The 18,580-nt window shown below is 42.5% G+C and overlaps 2 protein-coding genes across 2 annotated transcripts; one reads left to right on the forward strand and one right to left on the reverse strand.

Moving 5' to 3' along the window:
- Window positions 1-573: 573 nt before the first annotated feature.
- cdc73 (cell division cycle 73, Paf1/RNA polymerase II complex component, homolog (S. cerevisiae)) lies at window positions 574-18,543 on the reverse strand. The gene is made up of 17 exons (XM_084708191.1): window positions 18,392-18,543; window positions 17,430-17,535; window positions 17,261-17,330; window positions 17,112-17,174; window positions 16,927-16,979; window positions 16,694-16,782; window positions 15,394-15,607; window positions 15,037-15,135; window positions 14,651-14,729; window positions 14,422-14,486; window positions 5,404-5,461; window positions 5,221-5,256; window positions 4,987-5,074; window positions 2,928-3,089; window positions 2,373-2,473; window positions 2,061-2,202; window positions 574-1,972 (listed from the first exon to the last, which is right to left on the reverse strand). The coding sequence occupies exons 1-17, from the start codon at window positions 18,520-18,522 to the stop codon at window positions 1,936-1,938; spliced, it is 1,593 nt and encodes a 530-aa protein (XP_084564317.1). The 5' UTR covers window positions 18,523-18,543; the 3' UTR covers window positions 574-1,935.
- Window positions 10,411-13,490, forward strand: LOC146271066 (beta-1,3-galactosyltransferase 2-like). Its single transcript, XM_084708533.1, has 2 exons — window positions 10,411-10,746; window positions 11,047-13,490. Exon 2 carries the CDS (start codon window positions 11,159-11,161, stop codon window positions 12,404-12,406), a length of 1,248 nt encoding a protein of 415 aa, XP_084564659.1. The 5' UTR covers window positions 10,411-10,746; window positions 11,047-11,158; the 3' UTR covers window positions 12,407-13,490.
- Window positions 18,544-18,580: the final 37 nt, after the last annotated feature.

Consider the following 18,580-nt stretch of genomic DNA (forward strand, 5'->3'; position numbering starts at 1 on the left):
AGTCTTTTTGGCTCTTCAAATGCTTACCACCCACTGCTTTCAGAAAACTAAGCAGTTGAACCAAAGAAGACATCCTATTCTGCCCATTTATTCAGAAATGACACAAGAAGACATTCTAGTTGAGTAAATACAAATGTTCTTATTCAATCTAATGTTGGGTGGTGGTGGGGAGAAGGTGGTGTTCTGTTATTCAAGCTAATGATTGTCCAGGGTCCTTCCAGTAAATGCTTCCAAAAATGTACCTTGAAACCAAACTTGTGATGCTGTGTTTACTTCCAGTAGATAACTAAATATTCTGTCCTGACTTCATTCACCCAACAAACTATTCATTCTGAAGCCTGATTCCGTATTATATAAGAGTGCACTATCCACGTAGTTATTAATAATTTTCCAGACCAGATCATGTTTTCAGATGCATCTTAAGAAAAGTGGCATGAAGATGGTCACAGAACACTAGTTGACTCATTCATTTGTATAAGTAGATTTTTTTTTTACCACACCATCATCATTGTATACTTCCACATACAATGACACTTTAATACAGTATAGCAACAAAATACGAATTAGAAAAAGCCCTTTACCAGGTTTTTATTATCAGTCATCTCTAAACAAAAACAAAAAAGGTAAAGCAATGTTCCGTCATCATTCTGTTTATCCGCACAACAAACAAAACTAAGAGAAAATAAAGATACAGCATCGTCATGTGGCCCAGGAGGTGGAATAACAAAATATAATGAGAAGCAAACTCAAGATTGGAATTTACCTTCTGGAATATTGAACTCTGAACTAGGGTGAAAGACACCACTCGCTCAACCTCTGCAAACTCTGATCAAACACAGATCTATAAAGTCTCATATATACAACTAGGATCGCATGGAGCATGTGCATATTAGCCTGGACGGTCCACGGCTCAAACTGTACAGCTCTGTGCTCCACTATTCCACTTGGATGAAAAAGACTGTTCAATGTTAGGAAATATAAACACATCTTCAATTTACAGGAGGTCTCCTCCCCTAAGCTCAGCTGGCATTTCTTTGTACTACCAGTCTCCTGAAAGTTTTTCATCAAATATAGTACACCTGGAATTTGAAGGGTAATTCCATAGTTTTGCTAACATTAGGGGTAAGATTTGCACAGTTTCCTCACTTATTGTGCATCATGCCTGATTGTTAATCAAAGAACACCATTCCCATAACCTTCAATGTCAATCAAGACATCACATGCCTACAAGTTTGCAAACAATACAGACATTGATAAAAATGTGGTGGGCACAATGCATGTTCTGTGATGAAGCCCATGTTTCTGGCTTAATGGTGCTTCTAAAAAGACAGCTTCGGTTTTGGTTCTTAGCATGCAGTATGAAAGATTTCCAAAATGACTGAGGACACTATAGGTATCAGAAAGTACCTAATGACAAAGCATAGGTTTCCACAAACAATCTGGCATGATGCACACCAAGAAAGAAAAGTATGACATGTTCCTAAGCATCCAAAAACAAGAGGCCCCCCCCCCCCCCCCAAGATCCACCCTCCTCCTTGGCCACTAAACATGGCAAAGCATAGTACCACAGTATGCTGTTGTGCATTTAGAAACTAGTTTTGGTTTACCAACTACAGAACAACCTGGAGGACAACTTGGCCCCATCTCCCCTGTTCACCTCCAGATGGTCCACACTACATTTGTGTGTGTGTCCAGAAAAAGAAAAGAAAAAATGGACTGCAACTTTGGCCCATGGCACTAAGTCCTGTGATTGGCTGGATCTGGACATGCAGTGCCTCTTATGGACCTAAGTGCCGATGGGGAGGAGGGACACTGGGGTGTGACTGGGATCGCCCCTGGTGACTGTTCTTCTGTTTCAGATGGTGTCCTCAGTGAGATGCACAGGCTCCACATCAGGATCAGGCTGAAGGGGCGGAGACAGTCCCTCACTGCATCTCAGAACCTCAAGTGGGACTTGTGTTTCACCATGTATCTGTTGTGGAGGAGGACACAAAAAAATGAATGGGGTGACAAGTTAACCGTGATGCCTCTTGGTGGAGTCGAACCGCGAAAACACACACCTGTCTAGAGTTTCCCAAAAGCGCAGGAACACAGGCCGGTCCAGGTGACGCTTGTGGTGGCTCAGCTCCAGCACGGTCACGTCCCACTTCTGCACGTTGGGGTCGGTCTTTGCCTCGTCATACTTAAGGTGGAAGGCTCGGACTACAAATTGCAGACAGTCACAAACACGCAGAGCCAGACAGACACTAGTCACCTGGCACACTCCCTGGCTCAAAGCTTGAAATATAGTTCACGCTCCATTTTACAGGGGTCTCACTTTGAGAGCTAAAGGATGAAGTAAAAGAAGCGTGTAGTGTCGAATAGTGACTCACTTTTCGCAAAAATGTCCACAGGAGATCCGTCAGGAAGCAGCCAAGGCCAGCCTTTGAACTGCCAGGCCGGACCCTGCACAAATACTGCCACCACACGGTCCCTGCCAAAGAACAAGGACACAGGTCACAGACCCAACACAGAGCTAGGCAGAACAGATGTTCTGCAGAGTGGTCCATACTTGAGGCAAATCACAGTTGTCATTCATGAAGCGCGAGCATGCAGATCCACAAGGCCTCAGAGGATCTTCACTCCCATGTAGAAACAACTATGGAGACATGAGCTCTAGAAAACATGTGGCATTCAAAATGAAGAACCACTCCATTTGAGACACTTTAAACATTGGGATCTTTGCGAAAGAGTCACGGCTGCAGCTGTAAAAACGTTCTACCCATATAAAAAGCTAGCAATGTCCATTTACTTTTGGCCAGCAGCCAAAATGAAATGTTATCTGACATTAGTGACAAGGTGCATTTTCCTTGCATTTGATAGGTCTGGTGTTGTGTGTTGGTGCTCGTTGCTGGTGTAGGTCTGGTGTTGGGTGGAGGTTGCCTCACCAGTCTTGTGGGGCCAGTTTGAGGGGCTGGTCGATGACCCGATAGGGCACGGTGACGCTGAGGGTGGCCCCCCCGGGCTGGAGCTGGTCCTTCCGTCTCTGGAGCAGAACCTCGTTGTCTCTCTGGATGCCCTGCTTCTTCTTCTCCTCCGATGTTACAAACCTGCCGGGGCAGAGACAGAGAGAGAGACAAGGACAGAGAGACAGGGACAGAGACAGAGAGACAAGGACAGAGAGAAAGACAGAAAGAGACAAGGACAGAGAGACAGGCACAGAGAGAAAGAGACAGGGAGAGAGAGACAGGCACTGATAATCCAATGGTACTTAACTGTCATTTAACCTTAGATAGCCATGCCAACGGAGCACTGGCCAGTGTGTGGTGGTCTCAGGTAAAGCCGGGTGAATCTGCTACCTGCTGATTGTGTCAGCTTGTCAGATCAGGGGGATCTAGGGCTCCTGGTGGAGAAGTGCTTGGAGCTCATTTGCAGTCAGTCAGACTTTGAGCGCTCCCTCTCTGATCCAGGGGCTGCCCTCACACCTTACTTACCCTCTCAGACAGAACACCAGCTTTCATTGAACTTTGAGGGGTTTGAAATGTCTTTTCTATAACGCTTCAAAAAGGCTAAAACCAAAGTCCCTCTCCCCTCCCCTCTTAGATATCAAGATAACAAAGAGCAGTGTGCCTCCCCTCAGGATCTAGACATCTTCACCTGGGGTGGCAGGAGGTAAATGTAGGGTGACCAGGATGCGTGGAGGGACGGTGTGACCCAATGCCATCATTAAATATTATAGCATAATAGTTCAAATATTCCCAATAATGATAATATTCATATTACTGAATTAAATGTACTATAAAAGTAGAATTGTGTGTATATATATCTATATCTGTTTTATATTGTAAATTATTTGCTTACTTTATATTTTATTTTATATTTTTTATTGGTATTGGTAAACTTGTACCTTTAGTATAGTTAGACCACAAGTTTTTAGGATGCCTATATATTTAATGTATGCACATTCCTGCCAAAGTAAATTCCTTGTCTGTGCAAACTTTCATGGTGAATAAAACTCGTTTTGCTTCTGATTTTCGCATGGGGAGATTCCTGCCACTCCAGCTGGGGAGGAAGCTGCCAGCCCTTGAATTTGCTAGTGCCCGCCCCCACGTCCACCTGTAGCTCCTCCCCCATCCAACCACAACAGGAGACGCTTTTCCACCCTCCCCCCGCCACCACCCAACATGACAAGGATTTATGAGCCTTGTTAAACAGCGCAATAACAATTAAAACCACTGATGCCTACAGTGTGTGAGGTATCCAGACCACCTCGATCTGAACGTTTCATGTCTTAGCTTGGCGCTCGAGCTGCAGAAGCTATTAATCCTAATAAACACACACTGTCTATGTGGTATGTAATATAACTGGAGGTGGTGTGTACATGCATGTACAAAAAACGAGTTGAGTGCAATCCCACTTGAACCATATGGACTAAATCAGGGGTACTCAATTAGAAACTCAAAAGGTCCACTCACCAAATTTCCATCCAGTTCAGGGTCCAGAACAGTGATGTTTTTTTGTCAGTGTTTTGGGGGTAATTCTGTTCAAAGTGTCTATGTTTGTGTCATAGTAATGTTTCAGGTTACAACTTTTGACAAGGGCAACCGTCTCATTGCAGATTAAACACGGTTTTACATCGGTTTTGTACTCCCCATTGGCAACACAAATGCATAATTATTGTCAGTCCATTCTGTATGAAATTTTAGATTTTCTGAATCAAGTTTTTTTTTGTTTTTTTTTTTTAATAAGATCTGGCTACTCGGAACACGCTTGTTGTATTTGTATTTTTTGAGTAAAACATAAATATTTAAATCCCCATTATTGCAAACACCCATCTCACAATAATATTAACACACCCCATTACCCCTGCACTTCTGAACTAGACCGACAAGTTCCTTTAGCAGTTCCAGAGATTTTGGACACACATGATCACCAGATGGCGACATACAACATTTTGCATCTTGACCAGATCCCTGTGCCAGCCCTGGTCCAAACGTGGCCACTCACTTGAGGTCCTGCAGGAGTTCCTTGGCGTTCAGCATGGTGATGAGGGACGTGGTGGCTGCTGGGATGATGACGATGGGGGTACGAGAGCCTGCGGGCAGCAGGAGAAACACCTCTCAGTGACAACTGTCCATCCGACCACACAACTGCCACGGAACACTCATCTCGGAATTTTCATCAGAACGGGCCAATGGGGTTACAGGATCAGGAAAAAGTGTGCTGTGTAAGGGTGCATACCTTTCTTTTGATTTGGTGGTGGTCTGGCTTGGGACACTAGAGATGAAAACAGGACAAAAATATATAAATAAAAAAACAACCTTACAGGTTCATCCGAGTAGGAAATACCTACATTCCTTAGCTGGAAAAAGTGTAAAGCAACACATTTCTTATGTAGGCCTTTGCACATCCTACCATACACACCTGGTCTGGGGACGGGCTGCAAGGCTGGGGTCTGGGCCTTCCTGGCTGATGCACCCTCCTGTGGAGAAAGAGAGCAGGAAAGATGTTGTAAATCAGTTACGAAATCAGTTACAGTCTGTGGGATATTGGTGGTGCAGTTTTATCAATTCCTAACTGTGCTTACCAAACTTTTTAAATCTTTGCATATCTTTTCAAACTACTTTTGAACTTTCACTGTTCCCTGTTACTACCATTTCCGACAGTTCAAAATGATAAGTCTAGATACCAAATCTCTCAAAGCCCTCCACAGCAGATGCAACTCTTAACTGTTCCATAAGCAATGAAATGGCCCAGTTCAAGCTCCAGTAGATGAGACATTACATCAGTTCTAAAACCCAATCCATTGGTAACCTATGCCTCAGTTATATCATTTTAAAAATGTTTTCATTTTCTATCATTTGAGGTCTGAACTGTTGTGGAAATGAATTATTTGATTGTCAATAACTCTGTTACAGTTTTTCACAATTGCTAAAACACTAAACCCCCTTCTCTGAATCAAATGTTGAACTAAACCAATTTGTCAAATCAGACACTTTTGGAAAAACTCTAAACACATTCTCAGTCACTAAAAACATTTGGTCTGAAGCACTTGTGTTGCTAAATGGTAAACACAGGCGGCAAACAGTAAACACAACTACAACACAGTTGTCATCTGTAAAACGTGATGATTCAATTGTTCACACTTGTTTCTAATGCTGGTTTGGGACAATGTCAGCTTTCACCGTTGTGTCTGTAAACGAGAATGTTTGCCTTCCACCATACAGCCCTTTTCTCAATGCAATTGAAGAGTTTTTTTCTCTGCATGGCGGTGGAAGGTCTATGACCGAAACCAATGTACCAGGGTACATTTTCTACAGGCAATGGAATTGGCCTGTGGTGACACAGGTGTGGAGTGTTTTCAAGGCTGGATCCAGCACACCAGAGGGTTTTTACCCCGTTTATTCTTTGTTGACAGTACCAAGTTGTGATGGTTACTGTAATATTTTCAAATCAAATTTACTGTATTTGTTAAGCCCTTTTTAACAAGCAATGACACAGAGGGCTTCACATATGCCCATAAAAGTGCCCCTCAGCCAACCTCAAGCTTCAAGGAAGACAAGGAAAAACTCAGGAAAAACTCACTAGAGGAGAAAAGAATTGAAGAAACCTTGGGAGGAGCAATTCAGTGAGGGATCCCCTCCTCCAGACAAGGTTGGTGAAAGAGAGGTGCAGAACACAGGCTAAACAGTCATACATCAGGGAAGTGTCAATGGGAGTTGAAACACCAAAATCCAGTGTTCCAAAATCCCAAATATATATATTTTTTTATTGCTACAGTAAATGAATTTACTGTGTAAACTTAAACAAATTATTCTTTTGACATGCCCTGGATGCTGTGTTATAAAATAGTTTGTGTTGTGTCTGAAGATTGCTCCATAGTGTTTATATATTGATTGGTTGCGTTTATGATCTGAAAGCATAGTTTGATTTTTAACACAGGTTAAATGGTTTAAGGGTGAGTTTGATTTTGCCAGAAAAGTCAGAGGTTTTGGAAATTGTGTTTGAATATTTGGTTTTGTGTTGGTTTTGAGAAAATGGTTGACCGTTTGAAGAAATGTGTTTTAGCAAATGGGAAAAACTGTAATGACAAATATGAATAGTTACGAACAAAAACCCTTCACGGTCCAATGCACTTAATTCAAATCTTGGTGGTGACAGTATATGCCATCAAAACCACTAAGAACCACTGATCTAAAACATGCATGACAGGGGTTCCCTGAGGACTAGGATTGGGAACCCCTGCATTAAGTCATGTTTACACTTTCACTTTAAAAAATTGCCTTGGAATGTATGTAACTTAAATGTCAATTGATTGCTTTTCAATTAACTTCATTAGATTTGGCTCCAATTTAAGTAGAGAGCACATTAGGCTAGCCACACAGTATTGTGTGCCTTCAGTGGAATGTATTGCATGAATAAGATTCATTTGCATTGGAATTAGGTATACTTGAACATACTCTATGATTTCCATTTTCTGAATGACACCAGAAAAGGACAGTTTACTTCAGTGTGCATGATGTCATTGATGCTATCCAAAATGGAGAAAGTGAAGTTGACATGTAATCAGACACCAGTGATTCGAATGATGAAGAGGTTGTTGAAAATGTTGAGGAAGTGGAAAATGAGAATCAAAGACCCACTGATTGTCCAACTAATGATGATGATGGTAAGGACATCGAGCAAACCAACACAAGTCAACCAAACCACAACATATGCGCTGTCAAGTGGTATGACAACAGGGCAGTCACAATTGTATCATCCTTTGCTGACATTGATCCTGTGCAAAAGATTCAACGCTCGAACAAAAATAATTCTACATTGAAGTTGAGAGACCATTTGTGGGTGAATACAACAAATACATGGGCAGTGTGGATTTGCTGTACTCATTTGCAGCCAAATACAGGTTCCTCACGAAATTGTGCCACTGATACAGTTACATCTTCTGGCACACTTATCAGTGCTGTGATCAACACCTGTCACAAACGGGACTGCAAGGCTCTCAATATTCCCCCCAAAAAGATGTTGAACAGGAGACTGTTTCAGGCGTAACTAGCTTCCTCTCTCATCCTGACAAACACAGCTGTCACACCAAGGAGAGGGCGGCCATCTTCAGCCAGTGGGAGCCCTGTGACGTCGATAACTGTGACACCTCAGAGACCTGTGACTGCTTAGAAGAGACCATCCTAAAGTAATGGGGGTCCACCAAATGAGGTCCCAGCCAAGAGGGCATGTGAACCACCAACGGATGTGCGTTGGGACATGGTCGCATATTTCCGGTGAAGACAACGAGAGGACACTGCAGACACTGCATAAAAGGATATTTTAATACGCTCTGCAGAAATTGTAATCTCCGTCTCTGCTTTTCAGAGGAAAGGAACAGCTTTTGGGACTACCATAGCACATGAACAATGGACTCCGGGATCTTTGAAGTTTTCATTCTGTTTTATAATATTTATCCAGTGTTTTATTTTTATTTTATATAAATTCTGATTCATCTAAATATGACTGTTGGATGATTATTATTAATGACATGTACTGTAATAGTGCTATGTAAGCAATCCACACTCCAAATTAACCATTAGTTGTTTTGTGTATTTGTTCTGACAGTTGCATTATTACGTTTTCCTAAAAACATACAAAAACTTTTTTTGAATTAATCCTTCATTATCTTTATCAGAAGACTCTTGCAACATCTGACTTGGAAAAAAAATCTCTTACATCCCCATATTGCAGAACATTCACACCTGTGCCTGAACAATGCACCATGCATGCAACCCCGACATTCCAAAACATTTACATTTTTCCCTGAACAACCATCCTACAAAGCATTCCACAAACAGTATTTGCCTTGTGCAACAAACAGAAATTTGGGCAAACAAGCAAAGTCCAGATAAAAATAATAATAAAAAAGAAAAGAAAAAAAGAGCTGACCATCAGACCATACGCATCATACACACAGCCCCCTGCTCCTCATCAGCCCTCTCCTCCCCCTCTCCTCAGCTCCATCCTCCCCCTGGCCCTTCCCACTGAACACCGGCAGAGACAGAGTGCATGCCTGCAGACGAGCATGCCGACACAGAGAGCACAATATGACTGGCTTAGAGGCGAACGTTGAAAAGGAGGAGGAAAAAAAAGGAGAGTGAGAGACCGAGAAGAGGTAGACATTCATCGCTCCATCCTGGCAAGTGTGCAGAGTCGTGAAGCCACTGAAGCACAGGGAAGGGGGGTGGGGGGATCTCAGGCTTGTGATGCAGCCTCAGAGCAGCAGCATGGCGTTAGCAGGGAGCATCACAGCACACAGCCTCAAGGGATGACACACCACGCAGCGACTGCAGCGCGGGCGGCTTGCTTTACTTCACATGCACACACCACAGAGGCATCACCGCCCAAGAATTTGCCACGATAAGAATTTCACAAACGAGCAACATTCCACTCAAATGGTGGCTCACTCTCTCACCCTCGGCATGAGATCTGGAGGACATCAGTTGCTAGCACAGTAAGGGAGGAACCGAGAGGGGAGTGGCAGAGGAAGGAAGCAGATGTATACAACGGAGATGCCCGCAACACAGGTAGTGTGACCAGTTTATAGGCACAGTGGGATAGGGGTAAGGCTATAAACATGACAAAACCACTTCCTTTTGAGGAGTAGCAACGACGACAGCCAACGAGTACAGGAGTCAAACTAACGAGAGGGCTAATGAAAACCCATCTACCTTCTGGCAAGTCTTAATGGTTCAGGTACGTACCGCGTGTAGCACCAGCTTGCGGCGCGCCCCCTATTCTATAGAAGCTGACCCATGTACGTCCGTCAGAAGGACATCACAGAAGAGATTCTGCATGCATTTTACCCACTGATTGATACTGATGATCTGCACTGGCAGCATTGTCTCACAGATTACGTGTGTGTTTGCACATTTCAGGTCATAGGCTACATCCAAGAGAGTTAGAGCTTTAAATGACCATGCTCCTCTGTGAGATCTCACACACAGCCCTTTGTCTAGAGCTGCGGGGGGGGTTTAAATAGTCTGGAGAAGAACTTGGTACAATGTCAGAGTACACACCACTCCAAGGGGCTGGTGGCCCACACACAGAAACTAGAAAAGGCACCTTTAAAGCAATCTGATACAAGACGATTCTTTGAGGCAATGGGCAGGCACATGAGTAGCCACAGGAACTTGGCTGGTAAAATGAAAGCACATCACCCTTCCTCATGGATGACTAGATTAAGATTGCCTGAGCCAAACTGTGCTGGACCTCAGATGGTAGTTAAAGGTTGCTTGAAATTATTATATTGATAATTATATAATGATTATATTGACCAAAATGATTTTTTATGTTGATATGGTAAAAAAAAAAAAAAGCAACTAATTGGAATCGCGTGCCTCCAGGCTAGGTGATGACGCCAAAGCGTACTAATTGTTCGTTTTGAAGAGTCAGAGCCAATAATAGCCATCCTATGGCTCTGCGTAGAGCTAGCTGCTAGAACTATGGTGCTGCTAGCATGCAGCGCGTCTTACAGCTATGTAGCCTGCATACATGTGGTGGTAAAACGTATTGGGCAAAATTAGCCGAGATAATATCTCTGAATACTGGAAAAGCAACGCAGTCAGATTACCTCCGTGAGCTTCGTATGCTCGGAATTTTCACCGCCAAGTACTTATTTAGTGTGGTGAAAGCGAACGACTTTTCAGCGCAGCTAGCTAGCTTAACGAGGACGGAAATGTAATTACGTTACATTGCGTTTACTCAGCCAAGCTAAATAAGGTATGTTTGTTGTCAGTTAGTGAGACTGTTACTATTATGTCCCTCCACCCCCGCTTTAATAACTAACGTTATAATTATTACTAAATTCATCAAATTACTGTTTAAACTGTCAGATGCATGATTCAAAAATCAATTTGAAAAATCTGCCAATCACGGACGATCGTTATGGTAAAACCGTTTTGGCTGTAATGTCTTGGAACATGCATTACAGTGGGTAGTTACGGTTTCTGTCACGTCCTTGTCATCTCACACCCAACTAACTTCGTATTTACAAAGATGCATTCTCTCATTAATTTAAAGGGGAAGATCACACCAGCGTTACTCAGGAAGCCCAGCACAAGAGCCTTTATTTCACACCATTCTGTCATCTGGAATCAGGGTTTGGTAGCAGGCGGCAAACTCGACTGTCACCATGCAGTGGAGGCGGCGCCACTGCTGCACACACATCGCTGGCCTGCTGTCTCTCCTCTCACTCCTGGGGGTTCTGCTCATCCTGGGTCATCAGGATCTGCTGACTGGTTCAATGTGGTGGAAAGACTACCCTGTGGTGGACTCGGAAGGCAGGGGACCCCACACCAGTGCCAGAGGAAACCATAGCTCCAAACAGAATCTGTGGAGGGGTGTTCTGGAACCGCCTGCGGGTCCAAAGGCTGGAACCAGTTCCAGCCTCCATCATGAGGACTTCTCTCCTCAGGGGGTGACAGGACCAGACAGCAATGCTAGCAGCAGAGAACAAGCTCTGGGAGACCTGCTGATCTCTGAGCCCTGTCCTTACATTATCAATGAGCCTGAGAAGTGCCCAGATGGGCAGCCGGACCCCTTCCTCGTGCTGCTGATAGCTACGGAGATCCAGCAGGTTGAGGCCCGAGATGCCATCCGGCAGACCTGGGGGAACCAGAGCGTGGCTCCAGGGCTGGGCTTCGTACGCCTGTTCCTGCTGGGGGTACGAGAAGGAGAGCTGGGCCGCCAGCTGCAGAGCCTTCTGGAGGCAGAGAGCCAGCTGCACCACGACATCATCCAGCAGGACTTCTTGGACACCTATAACAACCTGACCATCAAGACCCTCATGGGAATGCACTGGGTTGCCACGCACTGTCCACACGCCAGCTACATCATGAAGACGGACAGCGACATGTTTGTCAACACGGACTATCTCATCCACAAGCTGCTGCGACCAGAGCTGAAGCCCAAGAAGGGTTACTTCACGGGCTACCTCATGAGGGGCTTCGCGCCCAATCGTAACAACAACAGCAAGTGGTACATGTCCCCTGAGCTCTACCCTAGCAAGAAGTACCCCACCTTCTGCTCAGGCACAGGGTACGTTTTCTCAGGGGACCTGGCAGGGCGGATTTACAGGGTGTCGAGGGGAATCCGACGGCTGCACCTCGAGGACGTTTACGTGGGCGTCTGCCTAGCCAAGCTGCGGGTTGAGCCCACACCTCCGCCCAACGAGTTCCTGTTCAACCACTGGCGGGTGTCCTACTCCAGCTGCAAGTACAGCCACCTCATCACCTCGCACCAGTTCCAACCCAGTGAACTGCTGAAGTACTGGCACCACTTGCAGAACAACAAACACAACGCTTGCATCAACTCATCGAATGACAAGCTGGGTAGGTTACGTAAGAGTCCACCTCAGGGCGAAAAGCTCTCTAAACTATAGACAACAGGACAATGTGGGGCCCAAGTTTTGGGGGACATAAGTGCCATAGGGGTCTGAATAAGTCTAAATAAAAAGGTATTGTATAAAGCACCAGTTTGGTTCATGTCATTTGAAAGCATGGATGTCAATTTAGAAAGAGACAGTGCTGGCTAGAAAAGCTGTGTAACTTTTTGAAAATGTGAATATTTGGTATACCATAGCATCCAAGTTTGTTCCATGAGTTGATGTTGTATGAAAATACAATGGATATTGTTGATGTATTATTAGGTTAACTTGATCAGAAAATGAAGGATTGGAATTCAGACCTGAAGACAGGGAGTTACTTTTTTCCCCTCTTTTACACCCTTTTAAACCTCACATGGTGAGATGAAAGTCTTTTACACATCCTAATTTACAAGTATGTTGGAGATTCAACAAATGTTAAAATATTTTTTGTGTATCTATATTATTTTACTTCAGCCTTAAACCTGCATCACAGGTAAAATAACATAGTGCTCTACTACAGTGATTCTCAACCCTGGTCCTCAGGTACCCCCTGTCCTGCATGTTTTAGATGTTTAGATGCTCCAACACAACTGTTTCAAATAAAAGGGTTGTTATCTTGCTCTGTACAAGCCTGATAATGAACATGCATTTGAATCAGGTGTGTTGGAGCAGAGAAACATCTAAAAGAAGCAGGACAGGGGGTCCCTGAGGACAGGGTTGAGAACCACTGATCTAAAACATGCAGGACAGGGAGTACTTGGACTAGGGTTGCAAAATTCCGGGAATATTTAAAGTTAGAAACTTTCCACAGGAATTAACGGGAATATACGGGAATTAACTGGAAATGTTGGGGTAATTTAACTATATTTACTTTGTCATAAGCAGACATGCATGCAAACATTCATAATTCAAATTTTAAAAATGACTTTTTTTACATTTTGTGAGTATTAGTTGCCCAACTCGCGCTTATTGATGGACTCCTAAAGCCACGAATAATCGAGGTGATTGTGTACTTTTGTGCGGACATAGACATCTTACTCTCACTGCTGTAAAAAATTAGTCTACTGTAAACAAATAAACTTGGTATTAAAATGAACATAACTTCAGTTTACCAAGTAATCAATATGCTAGGTCAGAGGTCTTTTACCCTGGTCCTCAGGGACCCCCTGCCCTACATGTTTTAGATGTTTCCCTGCTCCAACACACCTGATTCAAATGGATGGTCGTTAACAGGTTTCTGTATAACTAGATAACGACCTATTGATTTGAATCAAGTGTGTTGGAGCAAGGAAACATCTAAAACGTGCAGGACAGGGGGTCCCTGAGGACCAGGGTTGAAGACCCCTGTGCTCTGTAATGACAAGTTCACTTTCTACATGAACTAGTTCAGTTCATAGTTTACACATTTTAAAATGAACTAGTTCAGTTCATAATTTAACATTTTAACTAAGTTCACAGCTCCAAACATTTCTTTCAATATGTTGCGAGCTATAATAAAAATCTGTTTGCAATACCGCTCTTGGCCTCTATGCAATTCAGCGCTCTCACACTTGCCAGGCATAAGGCTGAAACGTTCAGACTCAACACTGATGACAAAGACTGTTCCCAACCAGCTGCATTCAGGATGCAGCTGAGCTAGGCATTCTCAACTACATTTAAGTTCCCTGTTATATGCTTTTGCAAAAAACTTTGGCCCTTTTTTTGTTTTTCAACATTCCCAAAATTCCCGAGCCAAAATTCCTGTGGAAATTTTCCGGAAATCTACCGGAAACTTTCCGCCCCTTTGCAACCCTATTCAGGACACACCTCACATTTCAACAAGCATGTGAGTTATGCCAGAGGCTAATTCAAGCTTTAATTGTTGTTGATATCATATATGACATTATCAACAACTGCAAGGCAGTAGCTGCGATAATGCAACAATTATGATTTTTTTGATTAAAAGAACACTAAAGCGATCTAATCCCCAAACATTGAAATGCTGAGTCACGTGTCCCAAACCCAAGAGGAAGAGATGGAACTGGTCTTACCGTCACAGACTTCAGTGTCATGCCGTGGTAAGTGCCCATTGTATCAATCTTAAAACCTTCCGTTTCTGGGGAGACCAAGAGAGAGAGAGAGAAAAATAAAAAAGATTGTAGCCTTCACCAATTCTAATAAGTATACATGTTAAAAAGATATGTAGTTTCATATGAAACTTTGTGACATAATTTCTCTGGGACAAACTCATTAACATCAATATGACGTGCTTCCACTCACCCTCTTTTCCTTTGAATCTCTCTTGATCATAACGGTTATAGGCTGCTGGGACTGGTTGTTTGTTCCTTGTGGACGGGTCCTTGGGGGAGAACAGAGGGTTTGGCCTTAATATACTTTTTCATCCAAGATTTATTAAATGTACACAATACACTAGGAATACTATTTTATTACTGCATTCAACAGTCCTTTGAGGTGTCAACTAAACACTGACCTTCAAGATCACCCCAAATTCACTTCTAGCACATTTTTTTATTTATTTATTAGTTAGCCTATTCATAATTAAATGGAGCTCAATACTGGTGAATGAATGTTCCTGGTTTTCTTCCAATGCAGAATGTCATCAGTGGTTGTGTGCATAGGAGTATGTTGAACAGGGTTCCTCTTACCACCTGAGTGGTGCTCTGTGCTGGTCTCTGCTCAGGGGCTCGGCCTTCCTCTCTGGCCTTCACTGACTGAAGGATGGCAAAGATGTTTTTGGAAAAGTTCTGCAAAGAAATGAAGATTTCTTACAATTGGGCCCACATTTGAAACACACACTTATAATGATGTGGGTTTAAGTCACAAAGTTCACAGCAGCAGCTATACATTTCCTTGAAATAGTACTGCCATCCACAGGTACAACAGAACACTGCATTGTGTATGTTTGGTGGCAGTGAAAACAGACACCATTTTAGATTTGCTGTAGACGTGAGAGAGACCTAAAATTAGGATAGGATAGAGTATTAAATTGTCACGACTCAAACCTTTCCTGTGCTCTGGAGGATCGTGGTGCGGGTTCTCCACACCCTCTCCCTGCTGACAATGTCTCTGGTGACGTCCACCTCTGCATCCACAAAACTTCTCTGGTTCTGGGTAATGTCATCATCCAGGTCTGTTTTGATTGTGGAGCGCTTCTTGGCCATAATCTTGGCCTTGATGGCAGCAATCTTCTCCACAGACATGGCCTCTGACAGTGACCTAAATTCAAAGACATTTACATGTTAGAGGATAAGCAAATTTTCTGATGTGAAAAGCCAAGTGACTTTAATACAATTAATTTCAATATTGCTTTGCGTAAATTCACACTGGTCATGTCATGAACAGATAACAATCAGAGATGGGAAAAAATTAATCAAAGTATTTTTATACAAAATACCCCTCAAATAAATGTATTAAAATAAACTACAAAATACTGGTGCCAGAAAATGTAACAAAATACAATGAATGTTTTTTGTATTTAAAATATAGGAAATACAGAAGGGATTTTCAGTTTTCTCAGAATTTGGTATAGCAGAGCATTCATGTTTGGACTATATAATGTACACAAAGCTCTGGTGAACGCCACAAAAATAAATAAGTCACAGAATGTCAGTGTAACTAAGCCAAGCTATTAAAACAACAACTTGATTGATTATGTTACATAATTAATATACATGTATATATATATATATTTTTATTAATGGGACTTAACAGCCCATAAACTCACAAACTTCGATATATTTAGAGTATTTTAAATACAAAATTACTCCACTCTAAAGTTTTTTGTTACAAATTACATTAGATTTTTTATCGGCCCTATCAAAATGAAATTACAAAATAGTCAAGAGTATTGAAATTCGTATTTCAAACACAAGTAATTGAAATACTGCCCATCTCTGATAATACATCGATTTTGGAGAGTGCCTTTTCTTTGTGTACAAATGGAGGGCAGGGAATTGGTTACCTGCTTTGTAGCACTAATTAAGAAGGTCTTCCCTTTATTCTTGCCTAGTATCTGGCATGAGCTGCACTTAAGTAATACCAAGTAGGACATATTTCTGTTCTCATTAAAGTACCAACTACAGTGGGAGTACCAATGTTGGTGTTAATATAGAATAATTATTGTTAAGTTACTGTGCCAGATGCAGCCCTTTTAAGACAAGACAACCTTTTGATATTTTGTTAGGAACAAAGTTGGGTGGGTCCTGAGGTGATTTGTCTGTTCAGTTGATTAGGTATACCGCTATAACCGTGGCATTAGAACAATGCTGGAAAAGACCGCTGTCCCGTCAGAATGCCTCCTACCTGATCTGGTCTGTCTGCACGATGCCCTCCTTGTGGCCCTCTAAACGAGCAGCCAGACGCTCTTTGTCCAGACGCACGCGTTCTTCATCCTACGGAACAAGACAACTACACAGTCACTGAAAGTTGAATCTGATACTTTTCAAAATGTTGTGCCAAGTAAATTCTATTGTGCTGGTTATATCAGCACAGGGTAAAAAATATAAATATATAGTTTGTCCTTGTTTTTTTTTTACCTCTATCCTTGGTTTTTTGGCTTCAGATGATACTTCATCTGCAGCTCTTTTGACTGCAGACAAAAACAAATAGACCATTGGTATTTAATGGGCAACTTTGGACACCAAAAAATACAATTCTTAGACATTAGGGGGGGGGGGGGGGGTTAGAATACTTCACATTTATTGATGTAACACCAGTATACCTTGTGTTGGCCGTTGCAAACCAATCTCTATGGGGGCACTTCTGTCGATACTCGTTGATGTAGCTGGGGGGAGAAACTGTTTTATTTAACATACATATTCATAAAGGGAAGCTTAAGTCAGAAACAAATCTGTTTTATTATATGCTTACAGCTCTCCCCGTTGAGGTAAGACAGCAAGCCCTTTCGATCAGGTCTTCTAACAACAGGAATGTTTTCTGTCTAGGGGGGGACAACAAATATTGCATTTCCTTTAAGAACAGTTGCAATTACAGAAAAAACTTTAACTTGGTCAGTCCAATGAGGATGCTTGAGACTTACTGCTGCTCTTCGCACATACGACGGGTGAGGAAGATGCACATTGTTGAGCAGGAAAAGAATTGAGTCAAGAGTATAATACTCTTTGGGCTGCCCCTCCTTTCCAGTTCTGTAATTAGAAAGCATAATTTGAGATACATTGTGAAATACTTTTTGCCAACCATCACGGTAATACCTCTCTAATACAAGTGAGCCATCATGCCTGCTCACTACTAACATTAGCTAACAGATGATGTATGATTATAAAATACTTGATGACAAACGTTTCTGCCATACCATCGTTTTCAATAAATATGAGCGAGCTACAGTAGCATGAAAACATGATCCTGCAGTAGCCTATGTAACGTCGTTTGCTCGCACTGTGCTTTACTTTACAGAACTTATTCGCTAGGATAGCAAGTAGCCAAACAACTAACTTAGGAACTCATTTTAAAGTCAGTCTGCTGCATAATAATTCATTAGCAGAATTTCACAACCTGGCAGTGTCAAGGTTGAAACAGAGACACGGGGGAAAATATATTTTTTGTTAGCTGTAGCTAGCTAACTAACTAACTTGCAAACACATGATGATAGCATACAGCCTTCACTGGCTACATGAGATCATTCAATTATTTTCAACTAAAGATGACCTGTCATGCCGCGTTACTCAACAACGCTCTAGAATGACAGGGGATTGTGGTAAGAAATTAAAAAAGAGAGGGTTTATATACACGCTTTGCTGGTATAGTCAATGCCGATGTATTGAGCATCACAATCGGGCTTGGATCTTGCAAACAAAAGCGCCACTGCTCTCAAGGCAGCAACCGGGGAAACCGTGGGAATGGGAGGTTATATAAAACGAAAGCCCAATCTCGCTCACTTACTAGTACACCAGCGAACATTCAATTGGCTAGCTAGCTAAGCTATCTAAAGATCACTGGCCCATTGATAGTCTACATTTGCCAAACGAATGAAAAAGGACATACCCCCAAATGACATAATTGGTCTTCACATTTTTTGGCCACGAAAACTCTCCAAATATAACCTCATCTCCTTTAGCAACAATTTCCTTTTTCTGGATGTTGTACTGGCGAAGAACACTCAATACGTCCGCCATCTTCACTTGTCTTCATGAAGTGTGATTACAAGGAAGGCCCTCTTCGTTATCAACGGTG

Source organism: Hypomesus nipponensis, chromosome 10 (assembly GCF_054491055.1).
Source record: "Hypomesus nipponensis isolate SF chromosome 10, ASM5449105v1, whole genome shotgun sequence".
NCBI classification, from domain to species: Eukaryota; Metazoa; Chordata; class Actinopteri; order Osmeriformes; family Osmeridae; genus Hypomesus; species Hypomesus nipponensis.